Below are 20,706 nucleotides of genomic sequence, written 5' to 3'. Positions count from 1 at the left end.
ACACATACTTAAGAATATAATGGCAGTAGTTTTGACCTCAGGACTGTAGATTGTGAACTATGAAATTGCCAGCTGTGTGGTAAACCTAGGAAGTTCAGTAATGGTGCATGGTGTATTATAGTTTATACTAAAAATAAAAATGGCTTTTGTCTTTGCTAGGCTTATTTACTAATCTTCACTAAGTGATTCTGGTAGTAGTTTGACTTTATAGCCTCATTTGGAAACACTTTTCATTCTTCAAACACCTTTGTTATATATTTCTGATGTTCTCCACTGTGGTACCCTGCAAAGGGAGGAAGAGAGTGATATTGCTAACATTATGTATATAAATTTCCAAACTCTGCCATGTAAAAGGAATAGAGAGGTATAATCTTCTGAAAAATAGCAATATGGCCCAGCCTTTTGGAATTACCACAATGTCCTGAGTTTCTGTAGGCCCTGTAATGTATAGCTTGATTTTGAAAATAGTCTTGCAGTGCTCCTTGAATTGAGAGTGAAAGTAAGCACCTTAAAGCTTGAACTGCAAGAAGTGTAAGGTTATGGCTAATGAGTACAATTGCTCCTTTGTATTAAGCATTCAAGGACATGAATTAAAGGTGAATCGAAGACTGTTTGAATAAATGTAATTTTTCATATACACAGAGTATGTTTAATTCATTTCACTTTTGAAGAAATCTGCACATAGTTTGCTTTTCAGTTAAGTGATTCCATAGCACTTGTTAGCATTTAAAACTGAGCTTTGCAGTTCAGTAGCCTTTTCAAAGTGTCTTGAAATATGTGATGATTCTAGGAAATGTCCGTTAGAGGTGTTAAATACCCCCTTAATATGAAAGCCAGCTGCAGTGGCTACTGTTCTTATTTATTACCTAGTATGTTTGCAAAGCCTTTATCACTAAGCAGTTCGGTTAGCAACAAAAAAAATTGCTACTAAGAAAGTAGTTATCTAAGCTGGTGCTGATCATAACCTTGGGGTCAATATGGTGGAAGTATCCAGACCTTTGCTCTGAACATGCCTTGAAGTTTGGCAATTTTGATTTGAAAAATCAGCTAGTAGCTTAATTCTGAATGGTGGGTTCGTCAGCTGGAAACTTTTAGAGAAGTAGCCAGGTGGTGTGCTCACAGAAAACCTTGAGTGCATGACCTTGCACTGAAAACACTTGGTATTCCTTTATTTTTAAGGTCATGGCAAGCTCTTGAAACATGCTGTAGCCTTTTGTGTAGGCCCCTCTCTCTTGTCTGCTACTGTCCCTTAAGAATGGTACAAGAACTGAGACAGAGGAGGACTCAGATATGCCATATAAGAAAGCAGCTAGATACAAAACTGAGGTGACAGACGTGGCACAGTGCTAAACATGGGCCCTCTCTGTGTGAGAAGAGATAAAAAGAAAGTGAAGCTTCAGAAGAGCAAATAACTACCACCACTCCAGGTGGAAGCAGCATCATAATTTTTTCCACATGATGCCTGCAGACCATCAACAACTTTTAATAGTATTTTATATAATAATTAATATTGAAATACAATAATTATAATAGTTATATTTTAATTATAATAAACATCTCATTATAAATGTTACATTACTTTTAGGATCCTAGGATGTTGTCTCTGAATACAGAATCCCTACACTGGGAACCAGAGCTGCCTTCAAGGGCTGTGGTCTTGCTAAAGCTTTATGGTGCTACTCAGTCTCAATAGTAGTAACTCTACTAATGATCTTGTCTTGCAAACTTGTTTACTTTGAACGAAGGTATGTGTGTTATTATTACTCTGTTCCTATGTCATATTAAGTGACATATTAAGCAGGTAGACCATCAACTTTATTTTGGTAAGGTGAGAATTGTAAAATATAGCTGGCTTTCTATAGTGACTCTGATTTAAGGGTATTACTTATGTAATTATGTTTGAGATGTGGCTTTTTTGGTATTTTACTGAAATATGGAGTGGGACTTGATTCCATGTGTGGGAAACTTCAGCCACTTCATAATGTGAGAGTGAAATGTATGTAAGTGTCACTAACTTTATCTTATTGTTAAATAGGTTTAAGTGGCAATCCAGCAGATATAGAAAGGAGAGAAGCAGTTTTTGGAAAGAACTTTATACCTCCTAAAAAGCCAAAAACATTTCTTCAGTTAGTATGGGAAGCACTACAGGACGTTACGCTAATTATATTAGAAATTGCAGCTGTAGTATCCTTGGGCCTTTCTTTTTACCAGCCTCCAGGAGGAAACGAATCATGTAAGTAAACTTCTTAAAAAGTAGGTATCTACTTTTATTATACTACAGACTTTCCTGGTTCAACATGCCTATACTGTAAATCTGATGGGAGACAGTAAGTCAGTGGAAAAGCAGCTTATTGTTCCTTATTGAGAGCACTTTACTAAAACTCTATCTTGCCTTAAAAGGGCAACATGAGATTTCCTTGGTCATGATTTGGTATTATTCTGACCAAAGGTAAATTGCAGGCAGCAGGAACAAGGACTTGTTTGAAATCCAGTCTCTGTGGGATTTTTTTAGCTTTGCGTCAAATATTTAAGCAATTTATAATTTGCAGTCATGGGCTTTCTTTGGGGAGTCAGCAAGTCTTAAATTTTCCTTGATTTGTGATATGACGCTTGTAACTTTATAATTTAAGAAATGAAGATATATTTATACTTCTACACAGAAAATAAGGGGATTGGGATTTCATTTAACTTAATTTTTGCAGTGATATCTGGCTTTTTAAGACAAATGTAAAGTGGGATTTGTTGACAAAGCAGAATGTTTACCAGTCTGGTGTTCTTATACCATCATTTAACAAAATAAGGACAGGTAACTTTCTCTATATCAATTTCTCTTGTGTTCTGATAAGCAGGGTGCTTTAATTTCCTCAAGTTGCTCTAGCTTTCAGGTTCTTTAGCTTCTTTTGTGTTACCCTTATGGAAATAAAGGTAAAATTGCAAAGAAAGCTAGCATGGAAAATGTTTAGCAACTATTAAGTTTTTTGTTTGCCAAAACTTTCATTGTTGAAATATCTTTGTGAACTCTCTTAAATCTAAAACCTGTTTTCTGCAGTATGTGGATCAGTAAATGTTGGTGAAGAAGAAGAGGAATCTGAAGCAGGTTGGATTGAAGGAGCAGCAATCCTTCTATCTGTAGTTTGTGTGGTATTAGTAACAGCTTTCAATGACTGGAGTAAAGAGAAACAATTTCGGGGATTGCAGAGCCGTATTGAACAAGAACAGAAATTCACAGTCATCAGAGGTGGCCAAGTCATCCAAATACCAGTAGCTGACATAATTGTTGGAGATATTGCACAAGTGAAATATGGTAAACATATTTTTAAAGTGGAACTTTCTTTTGCTTTTAAAAAAGGAACTGCAGTCAACAAACCCAGTGATCTCTCGTAGGTGACCTTTTACCGGCTGATGGTGTTCTCATTCAAGGAAATGACCTCAAAATTGATGAAAGCTCGCTGACTGGGGAATCTGATCATGTTAAGAAATCTCTGGACAGAGATCCTATGCTGCTGTCAGGTGTGTAGCATTTGACAATTTTTGAATAAAGTAGTTTGTTTCTGCAGTAAGCTGGTTATTTAAAATTTCAAGGTTAAAGCTAGCAAATTGGTTTTTTATCTTGGTTGACTCCTAGAACTATCCCAAACCAGTCGAACAAGTACAAAACTTTGTTGGAGTGTTCTGACCTATAAAACTGACAAAGCATTTTGTATAGTTGTTTATGGGTTTACTTTCCAGATAGCTCTGGCAGGTAAAGCTTTAGGGAAGTACAGTGGTACATATACACAGCTCACCGTTTCAGCAAAGTTTAAAAGCTTATTTCTTCAATGTCTTTTTGTGCTTTGCCATATAACTGCTCGAGTCTCAGTAGAAAACCCAATTCAATCTTTCAGGTACACATGTGATGGAAGGCTCTGGAAGAATGGTGGTTACTGCTGTAGGTGTGAACTCTCAGACTGGAATCATCTTTACCTTACTTGGGGCTGGAGGAGATGAAGAGGAGAAGGAGAAGGAAAAAGAAAAGAAGGAAAAGAAAAGTAGGCATATTAATCTTAAATACCTTGGTGGTGGAGTGGGAATGGCGGTGGTGGTGAACTTTTGAATATTACTGGATAAAAACATGTTCCAGTCATCCAAAGCCAGAAAGCTTTTTAAAAAACTTATACCTTCTGTAGGTTTCACAGGAAAAAGCTTAGGTCCAGTGACCTGAGAGTGCACCACTAGTAATAACTCTTACATGGAATTTAGTTAAATTTCAGATCTCATTGATCAGTCAGAGTTTGGAAAATTTTCAATTCCTAATCAGCCATACATACTACGTATAAATAGTTAAACTCTCATGTTGTGTAACTTGTTTATGTAAAACAGGTTATTATGAAGTTCAACCTAGTAAGTATCTAGCTCTGCATGTGACAGATAGAAAATGCTCTTTATAACGAGTTCTATAACATTTGAAGGGAGGAAGCCTAGGTTTTTCATACTGCTGAGCTTGTGGATGGATAACTTAAACACGTATGACTGATTTGGATAAAAAATGAGCAGACATTTTCTGTGGCATTTTGAGTGGCATTTCTGCCACTCCTTTTCTTCAGAGCTGAAATTTTGAATGCTCAGATATACGCAAGGCAAATTCCTTACGGTACTTTCCTGTAACTTAGTTTTCGGAAGGAAGAGGGGCTTGTTGTAACTGAGCATATTTTGGAGCCCTTCTGTGAAGATGAAATGAGCTGTCTTCTTTATTGTGAGGTCACTTATCTAATCTTAGCCTTTATCCCAAGAATCAAAGCATAGGAATGTTAAACTAATGTTTTGATAGTGCTGCTCACACAAGGCATGTTCGGTACTGAGCTTCATGGTGAAAATTTTTCATTAAATCCTTATGAAGTCTTCTGGGTGGGACTAAATCTGGGGCTTCTTGGCACTAGAACCAAAAATTAAATTATAATCCAAAGTATACTATTTTTTAGCAGAGGGATACAAGACAATAAAGGAAAATTCACACAGAAATGTGTTTAAGAATCTCAGAGATTCTTCAAACTTAAGATTCTAAGATTCTTCAAACTCAATAGGCAATTGCTAAATGTGTTCTGTGTGCAGGAATTGGGATTGAAGTTTTTTTGTCTTTTCCTAACCCACAAATACTTTACAATTCTGACCCTTCTTGAAATTTGAAAAAAGCAAACAAACTGGAGTTTCTTTACAAGTTATAAAAATTGTTACAAGAAGAATTGAAAGTTCTAAGTTAGTTTCAAGCTCCAGCATGATAGTGAAAAGTAAAAGCTGACCTCCAACACTCACAGTAATTAGTGTGAAACAGTTGCCATCCTGTACTCTTCGTCTTACAGAGGAAGGAGAAAGAAACAAACAACAGTACCAGCTGCTGCAGGAGATATGGAGGGGATTAAAGCTTTTATTAATATTCTGCCAGTGTTTATTATTCTAAAAGCAGAAGTCTCTTTGACAAGTAGTGTTTTGGCGTATCCCAGGACCCGAACACTTGTGGGGTTTTAGACAGCTTCCTCTTTCCCTTAAGTTCGGTGCCTAATAAGATTCTCCTTGATAAAACTCAGGTTAAACTAAATTAACTTCTCTGTGAATGTTAAGGAGATTAAAGGCACTATATTTAACTGTCTCTATATGGCACAGTTCAGAGTGAAAGCAAATGTAAGTACAAGGAGTTACAAGTGACTTAAATGTAGAACTTTGCTCTTGAAAGAGGAAGTGGGGAACTAGGGGAGAGCAAATACAACGGAAACAACGATGAGTTCTTAAGAAGTCTGAGATGGCATCTTCTGGAGAAAGTGAACATGCTTTTTTTTTTTTTTTCCCCCTTTGGTTTTTTTTTGGTTTTTTTTTTGGTTTTTTTTTTTTGTTCAGCTTTGTGAGAATGCTGGGAGAAATCTTATGTATAGAAATCAGACTGTGTCTAGAGTAATGGTGTAGTGGAGGTATTAAATGTCATGCCAGACAGGCTGCTTGATAATTTGATTTTCTTCTACCTGAGTACTCTTGTAAATTTCAGTCTACAAAAGCTAAGAACAAAGACATAGTGAATTACCAGTAATACTGAAAATGTTTGGGTTGTGTTCTAAGTTCTTCAATTTTGTGCTTTTATTTCAAGTTATCATAAACAATAATTATAACCCTTGCTATCTCTGCTTAGAAATAAGGTTCGTCACATAAGCCCCCAAAAATAACACATGATGTGTTGGTCTTCCAATTACCTTTAATATTTCACTTGTTAAATTATTTAATTATTTCATTGTCCTTCTTTATGATGTCTTGTTGAGCCCTATTTCTGAATACAGGTAGGAGTGATATTTTATTATGAACTTGGGCTATTCTCACAGTGATGTATGGTATGTTGCCTACAGGTTATGCTTATGTTTGTGTAAATAGGGTTAGCATAGATCCAGTAACCCAGTGCTGTACCTCTGCTAAGCTTTCCTGTGGATTTATGAATATTTTATACCATAGTAGCTTCTGCAATGTTGTACAAAAGCACTGATTCTCAAAGTGAGACCCTGCAGTTTATACAGGTGGCAAGTACTGGAAAAACACAGCAAGACGGAGGCCACCAGAATCACTTTAATTGTCACAAATATCTTTCCTAGAAAAACGTGTCAGGAAGTCTTTCGTAAAGCTTTCCTCATAAGTGTCAGTATCAGAAATTTGTGCAAACTTAACCATAGTAGATTAACAATGCAGCAATCCTGTATGGGAAAAGTAAAGTCCAAAAAGTGTCATGAACGCTTTCTGTGAGCTGACTTATATGTGTTACTTTTTCTTTAAGTGTGATTTCTTGTTTTATAAGGTACTTATTATATACAAACATAAATAAAATAATGAATTCTGCACAGCCAGCTTAAAACACGTTTCTTTCTCTGACAGGTAAAAAGCAAGATGGAGCTGTTGAAAACCGTAACAAAGGTAAATGCAGGTTCTCTGATTTTTTTGCAAGTCTCTGTTTTCTAAGAGCAAAGACTTTCCAATAAAAATGCATATTGAGTCCTTAGATCCAAAGTGCTTATGATAAAGATGGCATAAGTGAATCTTCCCAAAACAAATGCTTCACCGAGCCTGATATTCTATCACCTATACACAATACACTTCTTTAAACATTCATGTGTAGTATGGCCTCTCTGGACACAAGATAATACTCAGTGCTATTATATTTAGTGGAGCTGGGTATTAAGCTTTTTAAGTATCCTTGATTTGGGAGACTCACCTAAAGGATTTAGACAAACTAAACTTTTCTTTGATCTTAACTTCTAGCTAAAGCTCAGGATGGTGCAGCCATGGAAATGCAACCACTGAAGAGTGAGGATGGCGGAGATGGAGATGAGAAAGACAAGAAGAAAGCAAACTTGCCAAAGAAGGAAAAGTCAGTTCTTCAAGGCAAACTCACAAAGCTCGCAGTTCAGATTGGCAAAGCAGGTACTATGTCTCAGTACTCTCCTTGTGTTGATGTCACGTTAAAAACAGTTGGAACACGCATAGTTTGTGAGGAGATAAAATAGTCCAACCACTCAAGGCTGGCTACTTAAGTCAAAATTCTAATGCATGTAAATATGCTGTTGTGCCTGAGTATTCTGATGGCCTCTCAGGCTATGTCATGTGGATGGCTTTTATTTTTTCTTAATTTAAATAGATTCAGGCTTTCAAGTGCCAGGTTCTAGGAGGGAAAATTCCAGCTTCATAACATTGGACAGAGGTTACAAAAAATCTTTTTATGTTAGATATAGCATTTAGCAATGTACCAAGAGAGCTGTAAGTTGAGTGAAGTCTGGAAAATGTGGTACAGTCAACGAGGTTATCTCTAGTACTCTCAGAGGCTTAGAATTTTGCACTTAACATTTGCCTTGCTGATACATAACATTTGTATTGACTTCCTACTTTTCTATCAGCTAATATTCAGCTCCCCTGTCAAAATATTTGGTAGATTGTTGCCACTTAAAAGTAGGCTAAAACAACAGTGAAGTTCAGTATAAAATTTAGGCAATGTACGTAGTGTGTAGTGGTTTAATTCAAATATTTCAGGATTTATTTTGGTCCATATGGAATTGTTAAACGGTTCAGTCTGGAAGGAATTTCAAGAAGACTTGTAGCCCAGCCCACAGCTCAAGGGCTGCCTTTAGCATTTGCGTATTAGACAGTTACAGCCTGAAATGGAGCAATGAAATTTTTAGCTGTAACACTCTGCAGTTGTGTATGGCAATCTTAATTTTTCAGTGAGATTAACAAATTCCATTATTAGCTTCCTGTATACTACTGTCCTTGTCAAAGTTTTTTTTTCCATATCTTCCAAGAAGGTCTTGTTTTCCTCTATGTACCTTTTGAGCTATGGTAGTTCCCCACGCAGCCTTAATACTCATCTACTTCATGCATGGATTTTCCTGTCCGCCTGCTTTGAGACCACACTGAAGCACTCTACTGAATCAATCATCAACAAAATAATATTGGTGAAGGCCTCCTGAATTTTTTCACTTCTTGTTCTGCTTAGTCAGTTGACTTTACATATTGGTCTTTCCTGTTACTAATTAGCTCCATGCTTTTCAATTAAATTGGAGAAGAAAAGATTTTTAGGATTTCTAGGTGAAATGCATGAGGAAATACTTGCATTGGATGCTGGAACACCTCTGAGAGCTACCTCAATGTTTTGACTTGCCTGTTTGAAACCTTAGTTCTAAATTAGCTTGTCTAAAGGTAGAAGTATTTGCATGTATCCATAATCTGTATTGCCAAATTTTTGACATAGTTTCTTAAAACTGTTTATTCTCTTTTTAACAAGGTTTGTTGATGTCTGCAATCACAGTCATTATCCTTGTGTTATATTTTGTAATTGATACCTTCTGGGTTCAGAAGAGACCTTGGCTTGCTGAATGTACCCCAATTTATATTCAGTATTTTGTGAAGTTCTTCATTATTGGAGTTACAGTCTTGGTGGTGGCAGTACCAGAAGGTCTTCCACTTGCAGTCACTATATCTCTGGCTTACTCTGTTAAGGTAAGTGGGTAGAGGGCAAATAGATTTTTGAAGGTAGGCAGGTGTATTGTACTCAGTATCTGTTAAATGCAAATTTAATTATGCTTCATCTCAGATTTTATATATATATATATGTATATATAATATACACATCATACTGGGAAGAAGCTTTTTTTGTTTTTTGAACTGCATAAGAATTCTCCTGCAGTACTTTTCTTCGTCTTTGAATGAATACACACTGACCACAACAGCATTGCCAGCCTGTTGTCACCAGCTAAAGATAAATGGGTTCAGTATGTAGCATTGTAGCATTTGCTTACAGTAAACAGATGTCTTAGAGTTTGTAAATATCAAACTTTTATGTAAATCTGAACTTCTACCTAGCTGATGTTGTTAAACAACTGCTATGAAAGCTTCCAGATTGAACTTTTTTTTACGACTGAATGTAAAGTCAGTGTAAAGTGTAAAGCATTTTGTTTTCTGCTTATTGTACAGCATGTTTTTTAACTTAAGCTCTTTGTGTTGTTAATTTTCTTACTGTATCAGCATGCTAAGACTGATTATTTAAAATCTAATTTTAAAGACGATGGGTGCTTAGGCTGTGTTCTAGATTAATGACTTACGGCATTTACTAGTAGTAGCCTTGTATCATTTGAAATTCATCTTCCTCTTAGAGATGAAAATATTATATTGCCTGTTAAGGAAAGAATTTAAAGCAATATTTAATCTATGAAACTCATGTAACCCTCACTGTTTTAGCTGAAACATTAGGCTCCCACTTTGTATTTGCTTCTGAGTCTGAATCAAGGATCTCTGAAATCTGTATTATCTGATCTTTCGATAGGTCAAATAAGCTGCATTAGACTTTCCTTGTAAGCAGAAACACTTTTTAAACATTGTATCTGGTAAAACTCAAACCTTACCTCTTCTCCATTTCTAAATATCATCATAAACTTGTTTGCTCCTAAAAGTGTGAATAGTATCAATAGTCAGTGTGACATGCAGGCACAGGAGATTAAGACTGTATTTATGTACCTTGTTCAAAATGAAGTTTACTGCAACGCAGTAGACTTAGGGGAATCTGTACAGAAAGTGGCAGATGCTAGTTCTTCCTCTGAAATTTGCCAGATGACTTAATGACTGAGTGTTTTCTAAAAGTGCTGTGTAAGACTGGCCCCATAAATGAGAATTTCTGAAGTGAGGTAATGGTCATGGATTGCTATTAACTGCTTCTATTTCCTTAGAAAATGATGAAAGATAATAACTTGGTGAGACATCTGGATGCATGTGAAACTATGGGCAATGCAACAGCTATTTGCTCAGATAAAACGGGAACATTGACCATGAACAGAATGACAGTGGTCCAAGCCTACATCAATGAAAAACATTATAAAAAAATTCCAGAACCAGAAGCTATTCCAGAGAAGACTATGGCTTATCTTGTGACAGGAATTTCTGTTAATTGTGCTTATACTTCCAAAATACTGGTAAGTGGATTTCTTCATTCCAGTCAAGATAATTGAGTAACTTCTGCAAAAGGTGCAGATTGTCTGATGGCCACAGGCAGTTTCAGTGTAAATGTGTGCACAATGCAGGATAAGGTATTTTGTACCTGCTGTAAATTGCTCAACCATTCATTTTAAACTCAGTGGGGAGAAAAAGCTTATTTCAGTTAGAACTGATAATTCAAAGACAAAATCTCAAGATGATTTCCTTTCAAGTGCACAGTTGTTTGTTTTAATAAGTGGGGCTGTTTACCCCACTTGAAGAGCGTCTTGGCTGGATTTGAGAGCTACTTAAAAATAAGCATTAAACAATTAGTATTTAAGAGCAATACATTAAATAAAATATAATGAAAAAATGTAATTACAGTCAAGGATTTTAATATATTATTTTTCCAGATACTGCTGTATAAGTTTATAATCTTTAGAATTGTAACATATTTGTGAAAATCTTTTTTGAAACTTGCAAAATGTTTTGAAATGAAAGTGTAATGGACTGTTACACATTTTAAATAGTGGGCTATTTAACATCTTGTGTGCATTATTTGCTAAAACTCTAAACATGGCTTCCTTGCTGTAGTTATTCCAACATGTTGTATTAACTTCCATTATTTAGGCAGTAGAAATAATAAGTAGGACTTAGTAAATGAATTAGCATTTCAAGAATTTGTAGAAGCCTCCACTATGAATGCTTTGTATACAAATAGCAGTGAAAACTCAGTTCAAAAGCTACTTATCAGCCAATAAAAATTGTATGACTGCAAGAATTCCACAATAGCAGTGCTGGACAGCACTGATTTATCTGAAAGAAGATGGAAATACTGTCATGAGTTACAGCATGTGAAGAGCTTCACAGTCTGTTTTCTAAGGCTCTTTATATATCAAGAAAAAGGTAGCTGTATGTAAGCTGACCAAATCCCTTATTACTACAATTTTAACTGAATTACATCCACTGCACTAGATTTAGTCTGCTTTACAGAATCCGAGAGGGCCAAAAGTGACCTCTAGAGAGAACCTCTGATCCATTCCTCTGGATCAAAGCAGAATCAGCCAGAGCACATTGCACAGGGCACCCAGTCAGGATTTAAGAATCTCAAAGGATGGAGACTTTGCAACCTTTGGGCAGCCTGATCAAGTATTTGATCACCCTTAAAAGGTGTTTCCTTATCTTCAAAGGGAGTTTCAGAAGCTTCAGTTTGTATCCATTGCCTGTTGTCCTCTCACTGGACACCACTAGAAAGTCTGGCTAGACAGGCCTTGTTCCAATCAACTGCCTTACTCAGGCATTTAATACACACCAAAAATTTCTCTCCCAGTGCTGTCTTCTGACTGAACAATCCCAGCTCTTTCAGCTCATCCTCATGTATCAGGTGCTTGAGTCTCTGTTATCTTTGTGTGCCAGGGGAGGATGCTCTTACTCCTGGATGCTGATATCTCTCATACTGGGGCACCCAGAACTCGATGCCTTAAACTGCACGTTAAAGTGAATGTTTTAAAAGTGCAAGTATTCACTACAGACAAATTCTAAATCTTGCAGCTCTGAACAATGAAAATGGACCACTGAGTTATGATTAATGTAGTTCAGCACTAGCACCTGAGATATGTCAGATTGAGTAAGTCCTTCTCCCTATTTTGCTGCAAAAAAACCCTGCAGTGTTATAGGTATATAAGCTCAAATATTTTGAGAGAAATACTTATACAACTAGTATGTGCATATCCCACATTGTTGAGATAAGAAACTTTTTCTCATCTTAAAGAATTGGAAACTTGCTTCTGAGCTCTTTCCAGTTAAATAGGCCATGGCCTGGAAAACAGAACTTGTAGTGAGACTTAAGAAGCTTAAAGACTTAGTTTGTTCAAAAGAAGACTAACAGGTGATGTGGTCATAGTCTAAGTCATTGAAGAATTATTACAGGAACAGATACTTTAATTTAGCAGAAATAATGCCATTTAGCTTGCTAAAGTCAGTATATGTGAACTTATCTGTACTTTTAAAATCCAAAATAATTGTTCAAGGTCTACACTCAATTGATCAGATAAATATTTAAAGTAATGGCAAATGTCTTTTAGAAAGGTCTTGTTGGGATTGATACAAACTTAATGGGTGATTTCTGAAGGATTGAAAGATCCTAAATAGGTGCAGAAGTTATTTTAAAAAAGCAGCAGTATGAATTTGGAGCATGACTCATAGGAATTTATAAAGTAATTACTGAAAAAAGGAAACCTTCCCCTCCTAGAACTAAGCTTGTCCTTCCTTGTTTCCTAAGTGCTGTGCTTCAGTGGTTTATAAGTTAACCTAATCAGTGATGGTTCTTGTTCTTCTTGCAGCCTCCTGAAAAAGAAGGTGGCCTACCACGTCATGTTGGAAATAAAACTGAATGTGCCTTGCTGGGATTGCTCTTGGATTTAAAACGTGATTACCAGGATGTAAGAAATGAGATACCTGAAGAGGACTTGTACAAAGTGTACACCTTCAACTCTGTTAGAAAATCGATGAGTACTGTGTTAAAAAACTCTGATGGCAGTTTCCGGATATTCAGTAAAGGTGCCTCTGAGATAGTTCTTAAAAAGTAAGAACAACTACTATTGTGATTCAGCACTTAAGTTTGGATAAATGTTGTGATAGGTGGGGAAACTGACCCTTGTGACTGCAACTTCACAGCTTGTCTCCTTCAGTGGTTTGACTTTCCACAGTAAAATGGGCCATTAGCACTTTAGTTACTTTACTTCAAACAACCCAGCCCTACCCCTCAAAACAAAACAAAGAAAGAGATGGTTGTCAGGCTTTAGTTAGACTATTTTACCTTTAAGTGTGGTTGATCAAAATTGCCTTCTAGTAGAGTCCCAGTAGTTGATATGCCTAAATTCCAGGAAGGGCTTGTACCTTTGGAAAGGGATTACTTTTTGCGTATTACTGCTTAGATGGGGCAACTTTCTGTTCAAGTTGATCATTTCAACATGAGGTTGAACTTGAATGTTCGAGCAACTTGAGGGGTTTTAGTATGACAAAGCAATTACTTCCTTATCCATCTGCCCACCTATAAAGGATTTATTAGAATGAGATTAGACTTAGTGAGCAATTAGGCACCCCTGGGACAAACCTTTATAGGTGTGAAGTCAGCTGTGGTAACTCCTAACTGGGTGAGGAGAGACATCAAACATGTGTGCATCGTGTTCTCTAGGAACAGCAGTTGTTGCCAGGCCCGGTTTGGTTCTAATGTCAAACTGTTTCTAGTCTGAGTAGCACACAGATTATATTCATCAGTTAAAATCTACTTTTTTTGCTTGTTAATAGCTCCTCAAATCATTATCTAGCAAAGTACTAATGTACTAAAGAAAAATATGAATTCTTCTTTCTCCTCAACTTTTGTGCTGAGAAGAAAATGTTAATCTTTAAAGGATTCCTGTTCCTATTGGTATGGAACTTTAAAATCTGTACTCTTTTTGCTAGATTTTTAAACCAAACCTTATCAATGAGTAGGTATGCCTATATTCACATTACTTCTACCTTCTGAAGTTTTTTGTAGCTTATAATATTGAACAACTGAACTGTAGAAATCACTAGAACTCAGTCATTCCAGACTCATGTGGTCCACTTGACTTAATAATTGAAAAAAGCAAATAAATAATAAGGGCATTTGGCAAAGAACAAGAAAACCTAGACTGATTTGGATATTATAGGAATACTGAAACTTGAACATTTATAAGACAGAAATGAATCACTAGTAAGTGTAGAAAAAATGCAGAAACTTTTGCAAGTAGAGCAATTTCTTTTTTCTTTCCTTATCACCAAGTCAAATATTTGAAATTAGTTCCAGTGCAGTCTTTGCATAGAACTTATTTATATGTATTTAGTCATTTTGGAATGTTTGAATTTGTCACCAGCCTTATGATTGCAGCTAACACTAGATATCCTTAATGATTGCTGACATTTGAACAGATAAGTAAAATCAGAAAATTCACATAGACTTCAAATTTTAGTTATGATATGAATTTTGAAGCTCTAAGAGACTGCTTCATTTTGATTTTCTGTATGAGGTGGAAATTTTTAGGGAATTTCCTAAATCCTTGGAGTATATGCTTAACTGTAACATTTGTCATCTTTGCAAGTCTGCAAGGTCTGAACTTGATATTTAATGGAAGTAATTAATTACTTTTTTTTCCCCCTCTGGTGCTGTATGAATACTAATTTGTAAAAATAATGCATAATGGTGTTACTTTATGGCAAAATTTTGTGAAGAACACATGAGAAAGATTGAATTTCTTGTTCAAACTCATTGGTAGTATTATATTCGTGGCATCAGTACTGGCAAAGTATATGTGCTGTCTGTGAGAGCAGTGGCATCTTTGGCATGAAGAAACATGACTAAGAGAGCATGTATTGAAATGCTAGAGTGCATACTGGTGAATCTAGTCTCCTTTACAAACATTTTAATCAGCTTCAATATTTGTTTTTAATTTAATATTTCACATTGTCTCACATACCAGATGCTCTCTGAATTCTCTGCACTTAGATTGGGGGGGAAGGGCTGCAAACTTTCATTCTTAAGGGTAGCAGTACCTGAATTTGCTTATAGTGCTGTAAGTTTAGTGCTTGTTGTTCAAGCAGCATGTGCGTGTTCTCAAAGTGAATTTACTTCTGAGACTGTATTGCTGTTATCAAGGTTGGGATTATTTTGTTGAGCTTGAAACTGGATTGCCTCATTCAACCAGTGCAGACACCAGTCTGTTTACATACCATGGAGAAATGGATACCTCTAGGAGGTAGCTGATGTGTATGTGAAATTCATTGGGCATTACTTTCATTCTAGGATGACTGGCTCAGTTACCTTTCTACAGAAAGTAGATTTTGCAAGTGAAGAAATAAAGTGCATTTGGAGAAGATTACCTTAGAGATACCACTACTGGCATTTTGTGCCTGTGTGTGTGCTAGTGAAAACACAGCTTATAGAGACCTATTGGAGTTGACTAATATGCCAAAGAGTGGGTTGAGCTTCTGGTTAAAATTTGGTGATTCTTTAAATCTTTCTTTCCAGGTGCTTCAAAATACTGAGTGCTAATGGAGAACCAAAGGTATTTAGACCTAGGGACCGCGACGATATTGTGAAAACTGTAATTGAGCCAATGGCTTCTGAAGGTCTCAGAACCATCTGCTTGGCATTCAGAGACTTCCCAGCAGGGGAGCCTGAGCCAGAGTGGGACAATGAAAATGATATTGTTACTGGTCTGACATGCATTGCTGTTGTTGGGATTGAAGATCCTGTGAGACCTGAGGTAGGGTAACCACCTAAGCTGCAGCGATTCTGTTACATGGGATTCATGTTTTTCATCATGCAGAGTACAAGAAACTGAACTGCTATTGTATGCCTTAAGCATAGTTAATAAATGAAAATTTAATTTCTTGAAGGGAAAGTTAATGGAGCTATAAAAGCAGATTAAAACTACTTAATGTCACTTATACTGTGTTACTAAAGCTCTGTACAAATTAATAACTTAAGGTACTTACTGTGCAGGATCTCAGCAAATGAAACGACTTGTTATTTTTTAACACTTGGAGTATTAGGACTTTTGGTTTAGATAAGATTAGCCATTGTGCTTGTTACCAGCTTCTCATGGGGAATGATGGTGAGAGGTGAGCTTGTCAGCTGAGAACTGAGGGCAAGGAGTTCGGCTTGTGGTTGAGGTATAAGGTTTTTCAATCGTGAAAGCTTTTATGCCACATGCACATGGAAAATTGGGGTTGATCTGGACTATTGTCACTTAACAGTAAAAGTTATGGGTGAAGTAGTGGAGTATGAGCTGTAGTTTATTTCACATAATCATAAATAAAATGCCAGTACTCAGTACAGTCTAATAAGTCATGAGAATTTTTGTGGTATTTTTGAATACTGTGGTATTTGAAAAATTGCAGGAGGGAGGGGAACAGGCATAGCAGTGGCACAAAGCCTCTTGCCAGAATTGCAATTTGCATGGTTTTTAGGGAAAGAATTGTGGTATGCTACTGAATTTTTTTTAATGTTCCGTAACTACAGTCTTCATTTTAAAATAACAGCAATCCTGTACTGAGCCATAAACATTCCTTTCACTCACATGTCTAGATTTATTTAACTATTGTACAGTCTCTGAGCCTGTGGGGTGTTTTTCTTGCTTACAGGTACCTGATGCAATAAAAAAGTGTCAACGTGCAGGCATAACTGTACGTATGGTCACTGGTGATAACATTAATACTGCTCGTGCTATTGCATTGAAATGTGGCATTCTGAATCCTGGCGAAGACTTCCTGTGTTTAGAGGGCAAAGACTTTAACAGGAGAATACGCAATGAAAAAGGAGAGGTAAGCACACTGACTCTCTCATCAAGCAGATTGACAGATATTCTCAGTCTCCTACATGTGTAAAATATAACCAATGCTCTTCCTGCAGATAGAGCAAGAGCGAATAGATAAAATCTGGCCAAAGCTTCGTGTTCTTGCAAGATCTTCTCCCACTGACAAACACACTCTAGTAAAAGGTATGTAAAAATTCTCTGAGCTTCTAAGTAAAGCTAGGGCATTTTTCCCCCCACTACTTCTAGGAAAAATAAAAATTAGGACTGAAAAATGACAAATGCTATGAAATTGTGTCCAACTGATTTTTTTTCCTTTCTGCTTGAGAAATGGAGCCAATGAGAACTTTTTTTGGTGACTGTTGTTTTTGTTTGTTGTTTTTTTTGGTTTATGATGGATATAGACAAAAACTGGGTTTCTCTTTTAGGTTAAATCTTTGCTGTGTTGTTAATTTAGGACTGTAACACTTGTATGTAATTTTATTTTAGGTATAATTGACAGCACTGTCTTTGACCAGAGGCAAGTTGTAGCAGTAACTGGTGATGGTACCAATGATGGTCCAGCTTTGAAGAAGGCAGATGTTGGATTTGCTATGGTAGGATTTTTTTTAAATCCCCAGTATTTTATCAATAGTTTATCAAATCGTTTAAGATTACAGAACCTTGTTTCATGAGCCTAGTATACAACTATATTAATAAAGTCAACATTCCAACTTAAATGTGTTTTTATTTGATGGAAAAGGTCCTTGTGGCATTCACCACTGAATAAAATTTTTAAAATGCAGATTGCCAATTACTTGCAAATTGAAAATATTTTACACAACAGCTTGTTGCAAAGCACTAGAACAGAATACTGAAGATTGCTGAAACATTTTCAAAAAAAACCAAAGTGACTTTAGGCTGTAAATAGCATAATAGTTGTTGATTTTGAGTAAATCTTGTTTCTGATATGGAATGAGCTTAATCATCCGTTTCCCATTCAAGGATACATAGGAATAGGGAGACCATAATGAAAGAGACTGCCAGTTGATGTTCAAAATGGCTTTGAAGGCCATATCTTGTGTATCTGAAGTACAACTGAAGCAATTGCATTTTATGACAGTGTAGGATCTTCACTTGTCTGGATGACTTGTTAGATTACATGGCTTTCTCAGCTATCCTTTCATGTGACTGCCAAACAGTGTTTTGGCTTTTAAGTGCTTATACTGCATAGACTCATGCCTTAAGTATGTGGATTTCAGCTTTCTTTCAAGACAAGAGTAAGGCAGATTCCTCAAGCTTCCTTTTGCCACAGGGCTCCTCCTCAGTCTTAAATGTACGACATACACTTTGGTCAAGGCAGGTCACTGTAATTGAAAGGAAAGGAAAAAGTGAAGACCACACTCTTCCTATACCTCATGCAGAAAAAGTAACACTGACTCAGATTCTACTCCTGAGAGAAAAAATGGGGAAGAGATTTCACATCATTCTCAAAGAGCTTTTTTTAAAAACATAACTTAAAAATTTGACAGCTACATATGAAATGTTCTCTAGACTAACAGTCTTGTCGTAACAAGTATCTTTGTTCTGGTACGGTACAGCTGCTGTAGTTGCCACTGTCAAGGGCAGATTTGTTTCTCCGTTTTGAATATTTCCTGCAGTTGCTGTCTGTATTTATCTGTGTAAGGAACTATCTTGTCTAACTGCTTACCTAAATGGCACTTAAAATATACCATATGATATCTAGAGGTACCTTTTAAGGTATACACCTATCTGTGCAGGTCACTCATTTCCTTGACAAAATAATATATCAAGAATAACGATCATTACATTTGCTATTGAGTTAGTGGGTTTGGAATGCCGAAAGAAGAAAAAAAAAATTTTTTTTGAAGTAAGTGTCTTCAGGTATCATTATACAGAACCCAGCTGTTCGGGTACTGTAGGAGACTAGAGATGCTTAAAAATTAAGAATGTCATATTGCTTTGCAATGCATATGCAGTGATATTGCATATTCTACTGTTCAACGCTAATGCCCTTCTGCAGAAGGTTTTTGGTAATGTTTATCATCCTGCTGTGTTGCAAGCACACGTGCTGCCTGCTGCTGGAATTCATACGACAAAATAATTAGGGCAGAGCTTGAACTGTAGCACTGCACCATCTGGTGGCCTTCAGCTTGAACAGGGTTCAGTAACATCTCTTTGGGAGAGCTTAACATGTCTTTACTGTCAACTCTCAAATTTATATTAAGGTCTTTATTTTAAAGAAAGCATTACTTTGTTTTCATTTTCCCAAGCTTGAGCAAAACTTCCAAGTAGAACTTGTTTCAATAGGCCTTTAGATGCTTACATTAAAGGAGTCCTTCAGACATGGTGCATCCAAGTGAATGCTGACCAAGGACATAATAGCTTTTGTCATAAAAAGTCAGTGCATCCTGTTTTATTTCATAATGCTTTTCTTTTTCTATCAGGGTATTGCTGGAACAGACGTAGCTAAAGAAGCTTCTGATATTATCCTTACAGACGACAACTTCACCAGTATTGTTAAAGCAGTTATGTGGGGACGAAATGTCTATGACAGCATCTCCAAATTTCTTCAGTTCCAACTTACTGTCAATGTAGTAGCAGTAATTGTTGCTTTTACAGGAGCATGCATAACACAAGTACGTACCAGTGGGGGATTGTTTCAGCTAATAAAGGTTGAAAAAGTCATGATTGATTAATTCTTGAGTTCAAACTTTCACTTAAATAGTATTCCAAAGAACATAATGCTCTTCAGAACATGCCAATATTGTATGATAAATGAATTTAATAGCTGTAATTTCTACTCTTCTATTGGAGGGTTTATGTATCTATCTTTATAGGATTCTCCACTTAAAGCTGTGCAGATGCTGTGGGTAAATCTCATAATGGACACATTAGCTTCTCTTGCCCTGGCAACAGAGCCACCCACTGAAGCTCTTCTGCTGCGGAAGCCTTATGGTAGAAACAAACCTTTGATTTCTCGTACAATGATGAAGAACATATTGGGTCATGCATTCTACCAGCTTGTAGTGGTCTTCACACTCCTGTTTGCTGGTAAGAACACTGAGGCTTTACAAAGTTGTTCTGAATGTTGTAGAGAGGTGTGTTTAAAACTATTTTTTTTGCTGAAGTGTGTGTGTAAAGACACTAATAAAGCTGCTCATAAATGCCTTTTATATACAGGTGAGAAAATTTTTGACATCGATAGTGGAAGAAACGCGCCTCTGCATGCTCCTCCTTCAGAGCATTATACCATAGTGTTTAATACATTTGTGATGATGCAGCTTTTCAATGAAATTAATGCCCGAAAGATTCATGGTGAAAGAAATGTTTTTGAAGGAATCTTTAACAACGCTATCTTCTGTTCTATTGTGCTGGGGACATTTGTTGTGCAGGTAAGCAGATTCTTGGAGGGTGGGGGGGAAATGCATTTAGTACACTAATGTACTTGCTCACCTTGGAAATGCCAATCTAGTGCCAGAGATCTAATTTCTGCAATATGGAAAACCTTCAGGGTCGAGCACAAAATAAGTAAGTTGTAAGTGCAGCTTGATTGAGTTTTCAGGTAAGACCTCTTTGAAATTGGTAATGTTGGAATATTGTATTTGTAGTTACCTTTTAAATTTTCTAGTCCATCAATTTTATCTTAGTGTTCTAGTCTCTTGGCAAAGTTCGAAGTTGTATGTATCATCTATTCATTCACCCCTTGCCCCTAAATCTCTTCTAATATCTACTGTGTATCTGAACGAGAATCCATTTAAACGATTATAGAAAAAAGTACAATTTCTTTTATTTTCTTAATGAGATTAGGACATGAATAAGCTTTAGAAATTTAAGTATCAATTTTTACCTTACTGCCTTTGGAATCAGTGATACCTGCTGGTATACATTGTAGAGATGCTGT

General features: G+C 36.4%; 1 protein-coding gene across 11 annotated transcripts in view; it reads left to right on the top strand.

The window, feature by feature from the left end:
- Nucleotides 1-20,706, top strand: part of ATP2B1 (ATPase plasma membrane Ca2+ transporting 1) — a 61,177-nt gene that overhangs the window by 29,472 nt on the left and 10,999 nt on the right. For all 11 annotated transcript variants that reach the window (XM_088165048.1, XM_088165046.1, XM_088165050.1 and 8 more), the window contains exons 3-18: nucleotides 2,036-2,233; nucleotides 3,050-3,304; nucleotides 3,385-3,510; nucleotides 3,885-4,028; nucleotides 6,883-6,921; nucleotides 7,267-7,428; nucleotides 8,783-8,997; nucleotides 10,221-10,463; nucleotides 12,807-13,048; nucleotides 15,515-15,752; nucleotides 16,633-16,812; nucleotides 16,901-16,988; nucleotides 17,292-17,398; nucleotides 19,250-19,441; nucleotides 19,643-19,856; nucleotides 19,986-20,197. In XM_088165048.1, the coding sequence (XP_088021174.1) occupies nucleotides 2,036-2,233; nucleotides 3,050-3,304; nucleotides 3,385-3,510; nucleotides 3,885-4,028; nucleotides 6,883-6,921; nucleotides 7,267-7,428; nucleotides 8,783-8,997; nucleotides 10,221-10,463; nucleotides 12,807-13,048; nucleotides 15,515-15,752; nucleotides 16,633-16,812; nucleotides 16,901-16,988; nucleotides 17,292-17,398; nucleotides 19,250-19,441; nucleotides 19,643-19,856; nucleotides 19,986-20,197 (2,855 nt within the window). The remainder of the gene's footprint in view (nucleotides 1-2,035; nucleotides 2,234-3,049; nucleotides 3,305-3,384; nucleotides 3,511-3,884; nucleotides 4,029-6,882; nucleotides 6,922-7,266; nucleotides 7,429-8,782; nucleotides 8,998-10,220; nucleotides 10,464-12,806; nucleotides 13,049-15,514; nucleotides 15,753-16,632; nucleotides 16,813-16,900; nucleotides 16,989-17,291; nucleotides 17,399-19,249; nucleotides 19,442-19,642; nucleotides 19,857-19,985; nucleotides 20,198-20,706) is intronic.

This window comes from Sturnus vulgaris, chromosome 5, assembly GCF_052056855.1.
Source record: "Sturnus vulgaris isolate bStuVul1 chromosome 5, bStuVul1.hap1, whole genome shotgun sequence".
Classification (NCBI taxonomy): Eukaryota; Metazoa; Chordata; class Aves; order Passeriformes; family Sturnidae; genus Sturnus; species Sturnus vulgaris.
Note: the sequence above shows the minus strand (reverse complement) of the source record. Positions and strands in the feature narration are given on the sequence as shown.